General features: G+C 48.8%; 1 protein-coding gene across 3 annotated transcripts in view; it reads left to right on the forward strand.

The window, feature by feature from the left end:
• The window catches only part of AXIN1 (axin 1), an 83,675-nt gene that overhangs the window by 56,807 nt on the left and 9,609 nt on the right, over nt 1-17,259 (forward strand). For all 3 annotated transcript variants that reach the window (XM_062588201.1, XM_062588204.1, XM_062588202.1), the window contains exons 5-6: nt 8,543-8,680; nt 14,605-15,158. In XM_062588201.1, coding sequence (XP_062444185.1) covers nt 8,543-8,680; nt 14,605-15,158 — 692 coding nt within the window. The remainder of the gene's footprint in view (nt 1-8,542; nt 8,681-14,604; nt 15,159-17,259) is intronic.

Below are 17,259 nucleotides of genomic sequence, written 5' to 3' on the forward strand. Positions count from 1 at the left end.
GAACTGGCCTCAAACTTGACGCAGCTGTTCTTGTCCTAGCCACTCAAAGCAGCACAATACAAGCGGAAATACACCCTTGTTTTAATCTGATTTTTTTGAAAAAAAGGAAAAAGCAAAGAACTCAACCAACCTTTGTTTTGCCTTTTAAATTAGATTATTTTCCTTAGATTTAAGAGGGTGTCCTGTGCTTTGATCACTGGGTTGACAATAAAAGCCCTGGCTGTGGACGCTCACTAGCCATCTTTGCTCAGTCACCTCTCTTTTCACACAGTTGCCTTCACAGTGTGGTTGCTGTCGAAAAGAGTGGCTGGGCGCCTTTTTATTCCACTTGATGCAGTTTTTGCTGTAAGCATTGCTTTGTTAGAGTTGCAATTTGAAAGCTTGGCCTTTATTTTTGTTGTTGTTGCTGTTGCTGTTACTGAACAGTGGGAACTACTGATTGAATATTCTCTGACTTCAAAGCTTGTCAGGGGCTTTACCTTTTGGATAAAAATAATAGTGGCTTTCTGTTGATCGTGTGTGCTGGCAGTGCCTCAATGAACTGCAGGTTATAAACTCAGAGTATGGAGCATGAAATATGTATAGTGAGCTCTGCTTTAACGAACTTCCATCTGCCAAACATTTCTTTTGTTGAAATGAATAAGTGTCATTCCAGCAGCAGTTCCTTGCAGCCTAATTAGTTTTACTTAGCATTAAATTTTATCTACTTTTTTGGAAACCAGTTGAAAAAAAAAGAGAGAGAAAACTAAAACCCACAAGATTTAAATTGGCCACCTGCTGCTTATAAATGTTTATATTGTCCTACTTATCTACATGGTGTGTTAGAACTACATATTCCTCCTAAACTACACGCAGACGCTTCACAAGGATTTTTCTGTGAAACATCCAGTGTTCCCATTAGATTCTGTGCTGTAAGTTTAAGTCCCAGGGAAGAAGGCATCTTGACGCCTGTTTATATGGGAGTGGAGAACTGAGAAGTCAAGTTACTTCTAGTCTTTCTCCGGGGAATAAGAGTTTAGTTCAGACACTCTGGCACCTCCTGCCAGCCAATTACTGACATAGAATTGGCATCGACTTCAGAGAGGCACTGCTCTGCCCTCACTTATCAATCAGCCAAGAAAGGGGAAGGTAATTAGACAATATGTTTTGACAACACCAGTGTGAAATATTATGAAGTTAGTCCTTTAAAATCACCTCTAACTGCAAGTTTATTGAATTAAACTTACCCAATTAGCCAGGAGCCATGCAAATGTTTCTTCGAGTGTCACTTCCCAAAGTCAGTTGTTGACTGTGGGCTGCATGATATCATAACGCACTCGTAGCTGCTGGGACCTGATGATTAGTATACTTTTAAACGTGTAGCAATGACCAAACTGGAACCTTTGAGTGAAGGTCTTTATGGAGCACATATCTAACTGGTATAGGCAGAGCCGATACTGATAGCGCTTGCAGAATGCGTGGCATATTTTACTTGTGATAGTAGAGAACCTCCTACTACCAAAAAGTCATTTCAGAAGTCCTTCAGAGACCTTAACGTTCACTTACAAGTGAGTTATAGGCTGTTATGCAAAATACCGAAATGGCTGATATTGTTTCTAATAGGAGCACTTTTAGTTAGGTGTAAAAGCTATAAATTGTAGTGATTTTATGGTCATAGGAGATTGCTCACTAGTTTCAGTGGTCATGCTACGTCTTGGTGCATGGCCAGCAGTGTTCTGCATGTTCTACACAGCATATACAAATGCTGTAAGTTTGGAAAAGTCATGTTTTTTTGAAGTGGCTCCTTGCCCAGGAATGCAGTGGCTGAAGGTCTTCAGCAAGCTAGGAGACATTCGTTTTGTGCCTCTCCGAGGAATCTTATTACGCGGCAGGCAAATGTTGTTTTTCATGTGATGCTCCATCTTGCTCTCAGATTTGAGAGCAACCATAATAAGCAAAGAGTGGGCAAACTCCCAAAAGAAGAGGGTGAAGGCACAGAGAATGAAAGGCCTTACCCACGCTGTTGTACTGTTTTCCCCACTGCCCAGTCCTGACTTTTGGTCTAACATCAGCTACTCGAGCATTGTGGAGGCATCAAACCTGTAGAAGGAAGAGACTTTTTGGATTTACCACCGTGCTATTCTTTGGCCAGTCAGATCTGTCAGAAGTGATTCAGCCCAATTCACAGATCCCTAAGGCTAATTAGAGACCTCTCCCCAATTATAGCATTGGAAAACTTCTTATTTCATCTTAGAACTGAGGTTTATTCTCCCCAAGGGGAACCCACAAGGTGCACTGAGAGTCTTTCCTTTTAGCCTTTTCAGTTCCAGATATTGTATAGACCATGGTAAAAATGCTGTCCCTGTGACAAGACTGAAGAGACGGCATAAACTAGGTTGGGAAGAAAGGGCGAGAAAGGACAGGATAACAACAAAGAGCAAAAAATATCAAAGGTCCCAACTTTCAACCTTGCAGACAGACGTGCAGGGCATTGCTTGAGAGCTCATTCTGTTGAACCAGCTTTGAACACTGAGCTTGCAACTTTATTGTGTTCCTTCTCCTCACTATGGAAGAGAGAAACTCACCTGATCCTTCAAGAAAGATAGCTGGACAGACCTGGTTTTCCCAAGGGAGCATATACTTAGGATGCCAGTGTGTTCTGGTGTGGAACTTGCTCCTCAAAGCACAGTTTCGTAGGGAAGGTGATACCCATCAAAACCCAAGTCCTGCATCTTCTTCATAGAACAAAATCCATGCAATCCCCACTCCATTAGCTCCAAAAGAAAGGGGAAAAATATGGTAGCAGGTGCTAAATGGAAATACTGGAGAGCTTATGTATCGAGCATATTTTTAGCAGGCTGCTTCTTCCCAAAGGTGCCAGAGCTTCAGGCATTTCACATGTCAAGGACAGTGAACCGGAAGAGGCACAATGTTCTAGTGATAGGTGCCCCAAGAAATCCTTCCTCACAGCTGTCACTAGGAAAGATTAGTCCAACCAGACCAGCTCATGCTATTTTCTTTCTTGCCAACCAACGTGGCATTCAGCCTCCTACTCATTGTTCCCTTTAACCTCCCCAGCTTGTCATGGTTTGTTTCTGGACAGACCCCATCTGAATTAGTGGCAGCCTGATTAGATAGAACAACTGTTCTTAAAAATGAAGTGATTCCTTTCAAAATTGTTGACCCAGAGTGGCCAGAGCTCTCACTGTGGTCAGGACAGGAGAGCACGGATCTTCCAAAAACAGTGGTGAGTGTTAGACCCATCAGCTCTTGGAAAATGCTGCACCTTTTACTTGGAACAAAAGCATTTCGGGGCCATTCTGATTTTAAAACAATAAACAGCTTATTTATGACTCTCTTGGCAGGGCTCAGTATCCCCACAGGGAGACGGGGGCAGATTCAAAGCACTGAAGCGCTGAAAGATCCTTCTCTGTGCAAGAGCTCAGCCTGGCTGGTTTTTGATGGAGCGTATCTCCATTCCGAAGTCAGGGCTGTCATTTAATAAGTTTCTCGAGCCATTTGCTGTCTGAAGCCTTTTGAAGCAGGTCAGTGCAGTCCATGCTTGCTGTCCAGGGATATCAGAGAGCACTCAGCGGTTATCTGTTGTTTCAGCATGGGAATTTGCATGAGTTACTCCCCAGTACTACGAGTTTCTTGGGGAGCTCTGTGTAGCTCATCCTTTGAGCTAGGAATAAAATGAGACCCATGGAGATACTCAGAGCATCCATAATGCACGTCCTGCTTGCCGGCATTGCGTTCTGCAAGTCACCGTTCAAGACACACCAGTACAATGGAGGCTGAGTGTGATCGCTCTTCGTGGAGTAGAGTGAGGTTTATTTCAGTCGGACTGAACTCGGATGGTCAGGCAGACAGTCACAGGGACCGCTTCCCAGCGGGGACTGCACCAGGAAAGAGTTGCACCCTCGGTCTTTCACCTTTGAATGTGCTGCTGTAGGACTTCAGCAAGCTGTTGTGCTGAGTGGAAAACCCCAAGGGCAGGATAGCAGGATTTGCAGATGCAGGGGTTTATCAAAGGGAGAGGAAGACTAGTTCACCAAAAAGACTCTTAGACTTGATCTTTTTAATTTCTGTAGTTTAGTTTCTGTTACTTACAGCCTTTCAGAGGCTGTAGATAAATGTGCTGAACTGTTTGTTGTGGAAGAGCAAAGTCATCTTATCTAGAGCTCCCTAGATACAGTAGTGATCCTGAATGTCTTCAGATGCTCATTAGGAATGAAGCTGTGCTCCTTAAGCTTTGCTGGATCTGGAAGGAGCTACCTTATTTTTACAGGAATTAAACATGCAGCTTAGCAGGCTTTGACCTTTCTACCTGCTGCAGCTGCTGGCTGGGTGCTTGGGATAGACTTTTTATTTTGGGATGTTGCATTGCATCAAAGTCTGTGAAAATAAAGGGAAATTCTTTCCCAGTCCTGCTTTTCCGTGGAAGCTGCAGCAATAGTTGCGATGGAGAGATTCTGCACGCTGGAGTTGCAAAGTTTCTAGCAGAGCGGTGCCTGCTCCTGAACAGGTCTTAGCGCCGCTGCCGTATAAACAACCGCAGAGAAAGTTGGCAGGTCTGAGGTGGCAGGAGGCAATGAGCACATCACCCAACAGGTAGCTACGTGTCAGGTGAGAGATTTCTCTCATCGGGAATTGCTGGCATTACCTCGCAAAATAGCATTCATGGTTTTGGGGCCTGCTTTCTGATGAACGCAGACTCTCTTAGGCAGAAGAGTCCTTCTTCATGGATACATGAGGAATGAGTAGATAGCACTTGTATCTCAGAAGCCTTCCCAATATATAGCAGTGAGAGGACAGGCGCTGTCAGGTCCTACCGTATGATTGCAGGCGTCTGGGGGCACATTCCTGAACTACACAAAGTCCAGATGCTGGGATGCTAAGCATGTCACTTTGATTCTTAATGCCAGTATTTCAAGGCTAAGCTCCGTTTTTGTTGAGGAAAATCTTTCTCTGCAGTTTTCCTTTTAAAAAAGGCTATTGCTTTGCAGAGCCAGAAGTCCTGGTCACTGAAAATGCTGTCGTCAGGTGGTAGGAGCCACGTGGCAGCTCACACACGTGTGTGTATAGGTTATGCCCTTTTCAAAAGATGCTAACAAGTGTGAGGTGGCGAACAACTTTTGCTTTTTCTTTCTGTTCTCATTACTGGGTGTTCTTTCCTTGGTACACGTCCCCCCTGCATGCACGCAACTTCCTCCCTGATTTCCCACTCTGAAGCACTCCTCCCAATCTTTGCTATCGCAATTATTGCAAATGTTGCTCTTAGTGGCCAGTTCCTTATTACTTAGTTATTCCTAAGAGCCTTTCTCAGCAGCTTAGTTTGACTATTTAGTTACCGAATGCAAGTCTCTGTTTTTGCTCACAGACTTGCTTTCTATCGCTCACTGATTCTCAGCAACGTTGTGCATGGGAGGCAGGTGTTTCCAGCCCCCGGAGGTAGTGCTTTGCCTCCCCAAAAGTGAGAAGAGAAAAAGGCGAGTGTATCCCGTGCTGTCCTGCACCTCTGGAGTCTGCTTGGTATTTAGAAGGCCTATTTTTAGTCCTTTAAATAAAGGGCTGGGAAAGGGAGGGAAGGACCTTTTAAGGTTATCCTCAGACGGCCAGCAAATCAAGATCCCCGCGCAGCTGCAGTCCATAATTTGGTATTTTGGGTAGTCACTTGCCCGGGAAGTACGGCCCGACCCTCCTGCCCGTGAGGCTGCGGTTACCTCTCTGGAAGGGACAGATGCGAAGAGCGGAACGGTAAGAAAGCATAACCCGGTCCCGGCTGTGCCCAGCCCTTCTGGATGACTAGGACTGTCTGTTACTTCCCAGCACGTCCAGGCTTGTCCCCTGTTGCTTGTTGAAGCAGGGCCCGCTTTGATCTCGAGGGAGGGAACGGGCGCTGTACTGAAAATCAGCCGGCGGAGCTCCACAGCTGCGCCGTAGGACACGGAGAAGCGCAGGTGAACTGCTGTTCCCTGAGGCAGGTAGCCTCACGCTGCCAAAGGGAACACTGCACCCTTCGCTGCCCCGGGACGTTGGTGGGGGCAGATCCCACATCATGCAGGACCCCAGGACCCTTTATCTTGGTGTTTCAGCCACGCTGTCATTAACCTCATGCAGAAGATGCTGGTTCCTTTTGCAAGGTGCTCTTTGGAGCACTGGGTTTGGTGGGATGAACGGCACAGCTGGAACCGTTGTGATGAGGGCCTGAGGAGAAAACTTTGCTGTGGGCGAAGGATGCACGAGAAGATGACTTTTGAGGGAGAACTCGCTTCAAGTGGGCCACGCTTGGAGGATGAGACTGGTTTGAAAGCCACATCTTGCGGAGAGCAAGAAGGTCTGGCCAAGAAGGTGCAACTCCAGCCATGGTAGGACAGCAGCTGAAGCAAGCCAGGCTCTTTTTTAACTGGAAGTCTTGTAACAGTGTGGTCTTGATTTTGGCTTTTGACAGCATGCGTACTGCAGAGTTGCAGAGCAAGTGGCCGTATGGGAATATCGGCAGGTAACAGGGAGCGTTAAACCTAGCAGAGCTACCCTGTATCTCATCAGCGTTTCCCAGTGCTTGGTGCACATACGTGTTTATGGCATGCATTTGCCATCCTACTCTCTCTGTTGGCCTCTAAAGATTCTGGGCAGCTTGTAGAATTGCTTTGAATCTGTCTGCTAATATTTTTCCTCCTCCGTGATGTCTTTCCCATGTTTTTGCTTCTCCCATCCTTTTCCTCCAAAGACATCTAAATGCCAACAGTATTTTTCCTGTCTCAGCCCAAACAGGGGTTGGATTTTCTATAGCTCCGCAGGGAAATTGTCTTTGTGTCTTGCCCTCACTCTTGTTATCTGGGTTATTTTCCTCCTTGTTGGCTAGGGATTGAGGGACATCGCGTTGGATGGGGGGGAAGGAGACGGTTTGTTTTGGGCTGTCGTCTTTGGCAGGGGTCCCAGTTCTGTTGGGTTCAGTGCTGACTGGATAACTTCCTATCAAGTTATCGGCCCTTCTGGTTTTTCACGGGAGGCTCTGGGCAGACAGTCCTTTTGCCTGCAGAACTACATCATGTCCACAAAAAATCCCCTGGGGACGCTGCAGTCCAGCACCATGCAGCGTGAAAGAGATGATAGTAGCAAGCATTGAAATTGAGACTTGTTGGCAGGGTTTGTTGAATTTTGTTCTCGGCGAACAAAAAAGCATTGCTCTAAGCTGAGACCTTGGCAGCTTGGGTGCTATAAAAGATGTCTTCAGCTTCTCAGTGCCATAAGTTAAGATGCTTTTTCCATTATTTTTCTTCCCTCTGCCTTCCATTTGGCAGTTGGCAGAGAGATAAAAACAGAAGGATTTGCATGCTTTTGCAAGTTTTGAGGCAGAGCATTATTTCAGTCTTCTGCGCAAGTGTCTCAGCTGATTCAGGGTTTGCACAAAAAAAAATGATTGGAAAAAAATCATCTGGTCTCTAATCCTCCATTACAGATCCCAAGCTAGATGTCTGTTTCTGGTGCTGCGTTTGTTCTTGCGTTATGAGTTATCTCGTGTCTTCATATTTGATTTTATCTTTGGTCATATAAAGTCTATACTTCTCTCATGTTGGTATTGAAATATTTGAATGCAGGTTTTTATACTATTAAATTCCCTTTTTTCTCTCTGAATGAAATTTTTATCTCTGCTGTGTCATTTTAATTTTTCTACTAGTAGAAGTAACAAAATAGCACAGAAGGGAAAAAAAATAAGAGAAAAAAAATACGGCGACTGTGAGCTTGATGCTTCACTACAGAAACTTCTTGTTCCAGAGTGCAGGAATTTAGGGGCAATGTAACTGAGCGTAAGGAACTGAGAACGCCCTTGAACTCTTATATATTTGTTTGTTCACGCAGAGCAAACAGAAAATTAGTATCTCCATGCTTGTAAGGTTGCCAGAGGTTGCTATATTGATAAAGCAAGCAGGGAACCTTTGCATGGCTCTGAAGAAAGCTAGATGCAATCCTGCCACAGTTGGATACCAGTAAGAGAGGAGGCTTTATGGGAACAGTCGTCTTTCATGGCTGGGGTAAGCTGTAGCAGAAGCTAGGAGATGGAGGAAAGTAGGATTTCCTGGCAGGGGTAGGATTTCCACTCCTTTCTGCTGCTGTGGCCTAGCCTTGAGCGATTGGTACCTGCTGCTTCACCTGAACTAAGCAGACTAAGTAAGAATTCTCCTTTTTATGGAAGTGAAAACATCCCAGCTGTAAGGTCATTTTATTTGAGAGGTTTGCCCGTATGTCCTTTTCCAACCCTTTGAAATCAAGACACCTTGACCAGGTATAAATTTTGAAGAAGCCAGGCATATACTTTCAAAATTGGATTTTGGTGCCAGAAGACCTTGCTGATTATGGCTGTAGAAACCTTTTCCCTTCCTGAGGTGGTGTATGGAGCTGGTGTTGGACACGGGAGCTGGTGATAATCCTCTGTTTCCCGGCCTGTCCACCCTGAGCGCCCTACTGAAACAGCTGGCATTCCCAGTTATTTAAGAGTCCAAAATAAATGCTTGATTTGCACGCACCTTTTGCTAACCCTGGTCTATTTTTCTTCCAGCGTACATACCGAATGCCAAAGGACATCCATGTTGAACCAGAGAAGTTTGCTGCAGAGCTGATCAATCGTTTGGAGGAAGTACAAAAGGAACGTGAAGCGGAGGAAAAACTAGAAGAGCGCCTTAAACGTGTTCGAGCGGTTAGTAATCACCTCACCTCCCATAGCAGCTTGGAAATCCGTTTGCATACTGTGCCCATGGGGATCCCTCGGCTGCTCTCCGAGCGCGCTGGGTGATCACGTTGCTGCTGCAGCGGCCACATGCATCACCGACTCTCAGAAACTCGCCATCCCACCAGGAGCCTCCAGGGCACCATTCCCACCCATCTGTGCAGAGCTTGTGAGCTCCATCGCTCCCTCCTTTCTGTAAGACACCAGTTACGGCATAGCGGTGCTCACTTCGGTCACCAGATAGGACCTTCTGTGCTCCCCATCATCGTCTTTGCCATGGCAAGGGCTTTGTGCACCCTCCTGTTCCCCTCCATCACAGACTTTGTATGTAGTCCCTCCTGCACGAGGATGGATCTGTGTAACACAGGAGTTCTCCTTCCCCTCCAGGCTACAATTTATGTTCAGATGACTCCATCTGTGGGAATTTTGTGTGATCCCTCTTTCCTCCACAGACAGTGAGCAGATGGCAAGTGATGCACTTGGAGGTGTCTGTGAGTGCCATTTCTACCAAAACCTAAAGGCCCATCAGTGCCTAGAACATCCCTAGAAAATTTGGAGTTGATCAGGTGTAGCATCCAAAAATCATCTAGTGGGCAGAGAAATGCAGTAACTGCATGGATGGCCAGGGCAGCCCATGGCACTGCATGATGTAAGCCCTGGTGCTGCTGGGCCACTGCAGAGCTTGAATATTTGGTAGATCAATCTAGGAAGGTGTGCAAGGCCTTAGCTCCGCAGCAAGCTCCAAAAGGGAGAGAGTGAGGTATCGGTCATCTTGTATTACCTGTGCGAAACACCCCGTTCAGCAGTGTTTGTGCCGTATCTTTTCTTCTGAGATCATGTTTCGCAGTATGTGTGTATCGCGTGCAGGGGAAACGGGAGAGTTTTCTGAGGACATCACAGTGTTCAGCCATGAGGTGAAGGCTCCTGCATGTAGTAACCCACAGCTCGCCCTTCCCGAGGAGGAAAATGGTTTTAACTATCTCAACTAGCTCTGTGCTCTTAGAGAAGCGAGCTTCTGGGGCTGCAGTGCAGACCCTTCAGCCCTATTAAAATATTTCTACTTGTCCATCTAGTAGTTGTTTAACCAGTGAAAGAGCTGTAGGTTGGAGTGTTTGCTTTAAATGGCATCGCAGAGAAGCGAGGAAGGCAGAATAATCTGCAAGCTTTATTCCAGCTCCAAGCATCATCCAGCAAACTTACTGAGCTCCTGTGTTCAGGATCTAGCCAGAAAGACAAGCTAGGTGTTTGCTAGTTTTGTTTTGATTCCTTCTGAAATCGGTCCGTTTTCCTCTCTGGTACCTATTGCTTTCTTGACAGTGCCAATCAGACCAGCAGCTTTCCCTGCTGATATGTCCCTGGAGCATTCCTCCTCCTCCTCCTCTTCCTCTTCTTCCTCCTCCTGCATTGCTGCCCTACCTGTACCAGACAACGTTATCCCAGCTCTCTGCCTCCTTGCAAAAGCTGCCAGTAGCAATACTATAAAATCAGCAAATACCTACATGCCAGAGAATAAATTTAAGTCTGTTTAAACACATTTTTGTGTGACTTAATCTATTTTTAAGCCCAGGACTCCTGCTAATGCTATATATTAAACCTCTTTGCTGTCTCCAGAGTATATTTCGTTGACTGGCTGGCATTAGCCGTTCAGAAAAACCCCGAGTAAGCAATTGTAGCGTGGTTTTTTTTCAGGTCAGCACTTAAGGTGCAGGAGCCGCAGGTATGAGCAAGGGGAGAGCTTGGATGCTGAGGCATCGCAGGTTGTTTCCTCTGACCACCGGCGCTGCAGGATAACCTCTTACCGCTTTCGCTTGGCTGACTGAGCAGTGGCACAGGCAAAACCGTAAGGTGTTGGTCACACCAAGCAGTTATCTGCTTAGCAGAGAGGCTGGAAAGGTTTTGCACAGGCTAGGGGGGGAAAAAAATGCTTTTTCTCCCTCCTGCTGAGCTGCCTGTGGGTTCCCTTTCAAGGCTGCGTCGGGCAGTCAAGACAAGAGACGATTTCTTTACAGCCAAATGGGTTTTTACTGAAAAGACTGTCTTTTTGAGAAGGCCCGAACTCTGCACTCGGTCGTTCTTCTGCGCTCCGTGGGAGAGGCGGGGGACACGCGTGTTCCCTCGCGGCGCTTTCAGCCGCTTCAGCCTCGCGTCTGTGCGCGGCAGCTGCGCTACCGTGTCATGCGGCTGCTTCTGTCTCGCTGGGAACTTTGTGATTTTAAAACGAGCCGGGAATATCATCGGGGAGAGCAAAGCCAAGCTGGGAGTCTCCCCACGTGCGTGTAAAACGTGGCCTAACTAGCGGGGGAGTTTGTTCCCGTGACGATTAAGAACGCGCTCGTGTTTAAGCGAGCTATTTCGGCCGGGCAAGAGGTAACGACCTGCCGGGTGGCCTCGGCGGAGGCAGAGGAGGCCTCGAGGCGAGGTTCTGCTCGCCCGTAGCGCGTCCCAGCCTCCCCGTTCACAGGGAAGGCCTTGCCGGAGGGTAAAAATAGCTCGCCAGGCAGCCAGCGAAGTTCGGGCGCGCGCCGCTCGCCGCCTCCGCGACTTGACGGGAGCCGATTCGGACGATGCCATGTCGGCGAGGCACCATCTAGCGGCTGCGGCGCCCTCTGGGCCGAGCGCGAGGGAAGAGCCGCTTGCGGGCGCGCGGCAGCGGGCCTTGCGCGTCTCTGCGGCCGTTGGGGCCCGGGGTGCTGGTTTAGGCGCCCGTTTTGGCAAAAAAAAGGCACCCGTGGCGACGAGAACGTTTCCGTGCGGGAGATGCGCTTTGCCGGCCGGTTTGCAGACGCCTGCCCCAAGGTCCTGAGCGCGGGCCGGCGCGCGAAGGCTCCTCGCCCAGCCCGGCGCGCTGTAGCACCCCGCAGGGCTGCCCAAGGGCGAGACGGCGGCGCAGGCGGAGGAGCCGGGCGCAGAGCTCGCTCGGGTCGGTCTGGCCAGGTTGGGGTCGTGGGGGAGGCCGCTGCGGTGCTGCCAGGCGTAGACGCAGATCAGGCGACTCGGGCAAGGCGGCTCGAAGGGAGGAAAAGGGCCTGTCCTGCTTCAGCGTGGAGTTAAACTCCAAGCGCCTCCTTACGCTGGATGCCCTAGGCACGGGGTGATGTCTCCGTCGTACCCCGTTAACAGCCTCGGGCGGAAGCGGAGCCTCCTGGGACGAGGTGCCGTGTTGCAGCGCCGTTGTCCTCTCCGTGCCGCAGTGTCCGCGCGCTTTGCGGGGCGCCAGCCCGTGTGACGGAGCCGAGCCGTGAATCTGCTCTAACCGGGGGCCTGTGTTGTAATCCCAGCTCGCGCTGACCCAGCTTGCACGCTACCTCACTTTTTCGCTGCCAGAAAGGAAAGATTCAGCAGAATTGGTATCTGCAGAAGACTTGAACCCGTAGGTGTTGCCCTGCTGGTGGTGACAGGACAGCTTCGGGTAGGCACCTCAAGCAGCCATTTGACCAAACTGTGCCAGGTTTGCCCTGTGCACACTAGCTCTGGCGAACTGTGGCACCGCAGCGCTGTCGCAGCTCTGCTCTCTGAGCAGGCAGGATACATTGGTCTTTGGGGATATTTGTGAGGATTCAGATCTAGCCTTGCAGGTGCTACTTGATATTTAAACCTAAGAGTTCTTCAGTATGTAGGTATCAGCCCTCAGTACCTCCAAGGTGTTGAGTGCATCATCGGGTTACAGTAAACGGCTCATAAATATCCATATCACCCCAGCACCGCAGATTTAGTCTGTATGACGTTCATCTTTTCTTCTACCTGAACTGCCTGCTTAGGAATAGCATTTGATAGGCTGCGGTGTTGTGGCTCTAGAGGAAAAAGATCTCTGAAAGTCTTACGAGCAATTTGTTAGAGAGATTTGTTCCAGAAAGGGCCGTCATGTCGCAGCACAAGTCCCACCACTCGCCCAGCGATGCGGTGTCACTTTGATCACTCACTGAGATCACCGTCCTACTGGATCACACTGGCTCTGGCTCCTGCTAAAATGGGCCACAGGGTGAGCTCGTTCTGAACAGCTCTTGGCCCTTTGAGATAGGTTCATGTTACACCTGGGCAGGAGAATTTGCAGTTCTCTGCCACACTCAGCACCTCACCTCATCTGCTGGAGTTCAGTATGTGTCCCCATAAGCTGTTCCCCAGAACTGCGTTCCCAGACAGTTGTCAGGCCGGCGATGATAGCTGTAGGGTCCAAGGGATCATGACTGTTGGGTGTGTACCAGGGAGCAGAGAGCGATGGAGTTGGAGGATGCAGTGGGAAAGGACCTCAGTGAGGCAGGAGAGGAGCAGCAGGAAGAAAAATGAGGGCCAAGCCAAGGTGGGCAGCGCGCCGGGCCAGGAGCTTTGGCTCTCGGGAGCCCCTGAGCCGTGGCACCACTGTACCAACATGCCTAGGGACAGATGAGTAGCTCGGTCCCACAGCTCCTGGCAGCTGGCGGTGCTCCCATGGGCTGCTGTCTCCTCTCCAAGCCCATCCTCCCCATCTCTGCCCTCGCCGTTTTGCTCTGGGGGCTTTGCAGCAGCATGCCCCCAGGGCAGAACTGCGGGCCACGGGTGCTTGCAGCACCTCTGCCTTTCCCACTTTCAAAGGTTGGCGTTATCCCCCCACCCTGCTTCGGTGTGAAACCCCCAGGTGTGCCACTGGGTGGAAATCTGTTACTTGTTTTCTTGCTCCTTCTTGCCAGCCTTGTTGGCAGCTGAGACTTGAAAGATGATTAGGAAGCGATGGGTGATGGTATATGACAGGCAAAGCTGATGGGAGCCAGTGTTTTCTAGCAGATCCATTTATCTGGCAGAGCAGAGCTGCCCCATCCTGCAAACGATTTCTTTACAGTGCTAAAGGAGGAAAAAGAGAACAGGATTAAAGGACTTGCTGGAATCCTACTTGTGTAATTAAAAAAATAGGAATACTGACTTCCAGTAAAGAAAGTATCTGAGTTTATATTGGAGAGCAGAGCAGTTTGTCAGCATCAAAACTGTGGCTGTCAGCATGGAGGAGTTTTATTCTTCCTGGCAAGGACTTAAGAGTTGTTAACAACAGCGTGTCCTAGACCGTTGTGAACTACAAGGACAAGCAGTTAGCTACAGTCCGTTTCTTTATCTGCATGAAGTGTTCCACTGTAGCCTTAGCATGCCTGGGAGAAATCAGTGTTTGATTTTCAAAGCCATTCAGGCTGCTGTCGACCTTCAGTTGCATATTCCTCTGACAAGCCCGTTGTTTGCCTTGCTTTGTGCAACAGTCGTTCACATGAGAAAATCCCCTGGTCTCTCCTGACTCGAGAGCTGATTTGCTGCACAGCCTGTAACTTTGTGCTTTATCTGATGAGCTTTGATGTGATGCCTCACCGAAGGCTTGTAGGAAGTTGCACGGATAGCGTGGTAAGTTGTGTTTCCTTTGCTGGTTGTTGCAGAACTGCCTTCAAGGGACTTGGTGGCTTTTTTAGCAAGGCTCTCCGCCGTCATAAATCAAATAAAGTTATTACATTTATCAGAAAGCTGCATCTGTAAATCTTGTTGGTGATGCGTGGGCGCATGTCAGTGGTTGCCTCACTCTGCTGGTAATGCACTGAAACCCTGGCTTACAACAACTAGGCAGGCAAGTGCAGAGATGTTGGAGCACAGTTCTCCTTGGTAGCAGGAAGGCAATGGCCACAAGCTAGAACTGGGCAGATTCAAAGTTGACATTAGGAAATAAACTTTTCCCAGGAGAGAGGTGCAGCGTAGGACAGGTCACTAGAGATGGAGGTGAGTCTCTATCCTTGAAAGTTTCAAGACCTGGCTGGACAAAGCCAGAGTTGACCTGTTCTAGAGTTGGTGATGGTCCTACTGCGAGTGGGAGATGGGACTAGAGTCCTCCAGAGACCCCTTCCAGAATGCTGCTGTCATTCAATGATTGTTTTCCCGTTTTCTTCCAGGAAGAAGAAGGTGAGGATGCAGATATCTCTTCTGGTCCCTCAGTCATTAGCCACAAGATGCCTTCCGCCCAAACTTTTCATCACTTTGCTCCTCGTTACTCTGAGATGGGCTGCGCTGGGATGCAGATGAGAGATGCGCATGAGGAAAACCCAGAAAGCATCCTCGATGAACATGTGCAGCGTGTGATGAAAACACCAGGCTGTCAGTCCCCAGGACCTGGCCGCCACTCTCCTAAGCCACGGTCCCCAGAAAGCGGCCACTTAGGGAAGCTGTCAGGGACACTAGGAACGATTCCTCCAGGGCATGGCAAGCACGCAACAAAATCAGGAATGAAACTGGATGCTGCTAACTTATACCACCATAAACATGTCTACCACCACATCCATCACCACAGCATGATGAAACCAAAAGAGCAGATTGAGGCCGAAGCCACTCAGAGAGTGCAGAACAGCTTTGCGTGGAATGTAGATTCACATAACTATGCAACAAAGTCACGAAACTACTCTGAAAACTTGGGTATGGCCCCTGTCCCAATGGACTCTTTAGGCTACAGGTGAGTCAAGGCAGCACGGAGCCATTACTTCTGTAGGAAGCGCATTCATAAACGGGCTGTAGCATATAAATGAAACGGGTTTGCTGAACCACTTTTTCCCCTGGAAGTCTATGCTAGGACATGTTTCAAGGGCCTTCCACCACCCTTCCCCTTCAGAAACGGGTATGCCCCCAGTAACCCTTGTAAACTCCTTTCCATCTCTGTGATCTGGTGCTAAAAAGGCATCCTCTAACCAGGATTTTTAATGGCTTTGGTTGTCAAGTAGCTCTTCTGCTCCTTAGAGCAGCAGAATTCTTAGATATTGTAGATGCTGTTTCACTGCCCTGTGCAACAGCAGTCAATACATACAGGATTGCATCTCCGAGTCTGCATAACAGAAACCAGAGTTGTAAGGTGTTCATGAGAAGACAAAAAAGCGCTCCTCTTGCCAGGCCTAATCGATTTGCTGGAATGGTTCCTTTTTCTTCCTAATAAAGTGACAGACACTGTGGTGCTACTGTGGCATACTGTCCCAAGGGGACATTCTCAGTGGCAGGGCTGCGCCCTCAGCACTCTCTGCAGCTGCGGAGGCTCGGGGCCACCTTGAGTAATGAATGGTGATGATGAACACGTGGAGCAGCTGCAGTGGAGAGATGTGCTCATGTTTGAGCTCAGCCAGCTCCTGAAGGCACGTTATTTTGGGGCCAGGCTTTGCAGTGGGTGTGTGTTTTGTGAAGGCAGGGGAGCCTGCAATGTGCAGGGCCAACTTTCTGGGTTGGGAGGAGGGAGGCAGAGGGCAGAGGCCATCGAAGCAAAACGCTTTTCAGGCAGGCAGAAGGGGGGAAGCATTTGCAGCTGCTGCATTTGTACAGGGAAGGCATCAAGATATATAATCATGGCCTTATGAAAAGGGACAGGGAAGCTTGGGTTCCCCAGCAGAGCATTAGCATGGCCATGCTGGGTCATCCCAAAGCCCACTTGGGCCTGGGACTTTTCTCCAGCAGCGATTACAACACAAACTTAAGAAGAATATAAGAGGGCATATTCAGAGCTGTCCTTCCTCTGGCACAAGCTCCCAGTTCCTGGCAGTCCCCAGGTTAAGAACTTCCTCAGCCAGAGTTTGCATCTGGACAGGTTTGTTCAGCAGGCAGTGTTCTCTTGCAGTGACTTGCCTCATTCCTTTTTGAACCCAGCTAGACTGCTGGCCTCTGCAGCACCCCACGGTTATGCCTGTGGGTTGATGAAATGCTGTAGAAGAAATCATCTTCTGTTTGCGCTGAACCTGCCGCTGGAGAATTTCATTTGATAGCTACTAGTTCCTGCTTGTGAGAAGCTGAGAATAATTGTTTGCCCTGATTTTTTAGGTCTGTAGCATCTCCTTGGTCAGGCTGTTTCCCAAACTGAATAGTTCTTATCTAATCAGAAGTCATCCCACATCTCTGCGCTTGTGGTCTCTGTTCTTAGTCCCACTGTAGCTGTATGGAGTTTGTTGGCCGGAACTGCACATGGTATTCAGGACAAGGGCAAACATGGACATAGCAATGTTTTCTCATTTGTTCTCAGGTATTTTCATAGTAATTCTTGCCATTCAATTTGGCCCACCCTGCTGCGCTGGGGTGTTGCTTTCAAAGAACCTGTGGTTCAGACCTACAGTCTTGTTTCTGCCCAGCAAAGCTGATCAGGGGTCTGTTACTGCCTTTGTGGTGTTAAGGTTATTTTTCTTATGTGTGTTAGTTGGCACACAGAAGTTAAGTAGAGGGGGCCTCCAGAGCAGAGCGGGTGGGTGATGGGGATGTTGGGCTCAGATGGCTTTGCTGGCCGTAGCAGTGGCAGGTCAGCGTGGGCTACTGCATGGCCTCGCAGGCACGCGGCTGCCTGGCTGTGCCACTGGGCAGACGGGTATATGTCTCGGCAATGAGAGATGGGTCATTCTAAGATCTGTTGCTGCAGCTGTAAACATAGCCAGAGACTGTCAACGACTACCTCATTTCCGTCTACCTGTTGTCTGGGGTAGTTGCATTTCCCAGTGGGCCAGCTGAGAGCCTGTGGAAGGCAGTCCCCCTCTGCTAATCTGTGATCTTTTACCATGCCTTGAAGCATCAGTTCAAATCACAGCAAGAAG

The sequence above is a fragment of the Rhea pennata genome, chromosome 15 (assembly GCF_028389875.1).
Source record: "Rhea pennata isolate bPtePen1 chromosome 15, bPtePen1.pri, whole genome shotgun sequence".
NCBI lineage: Eukaryota > Metazoa > Chordata > Aves > Rheiformes > Rheidae > Rhea > Rhea pennata.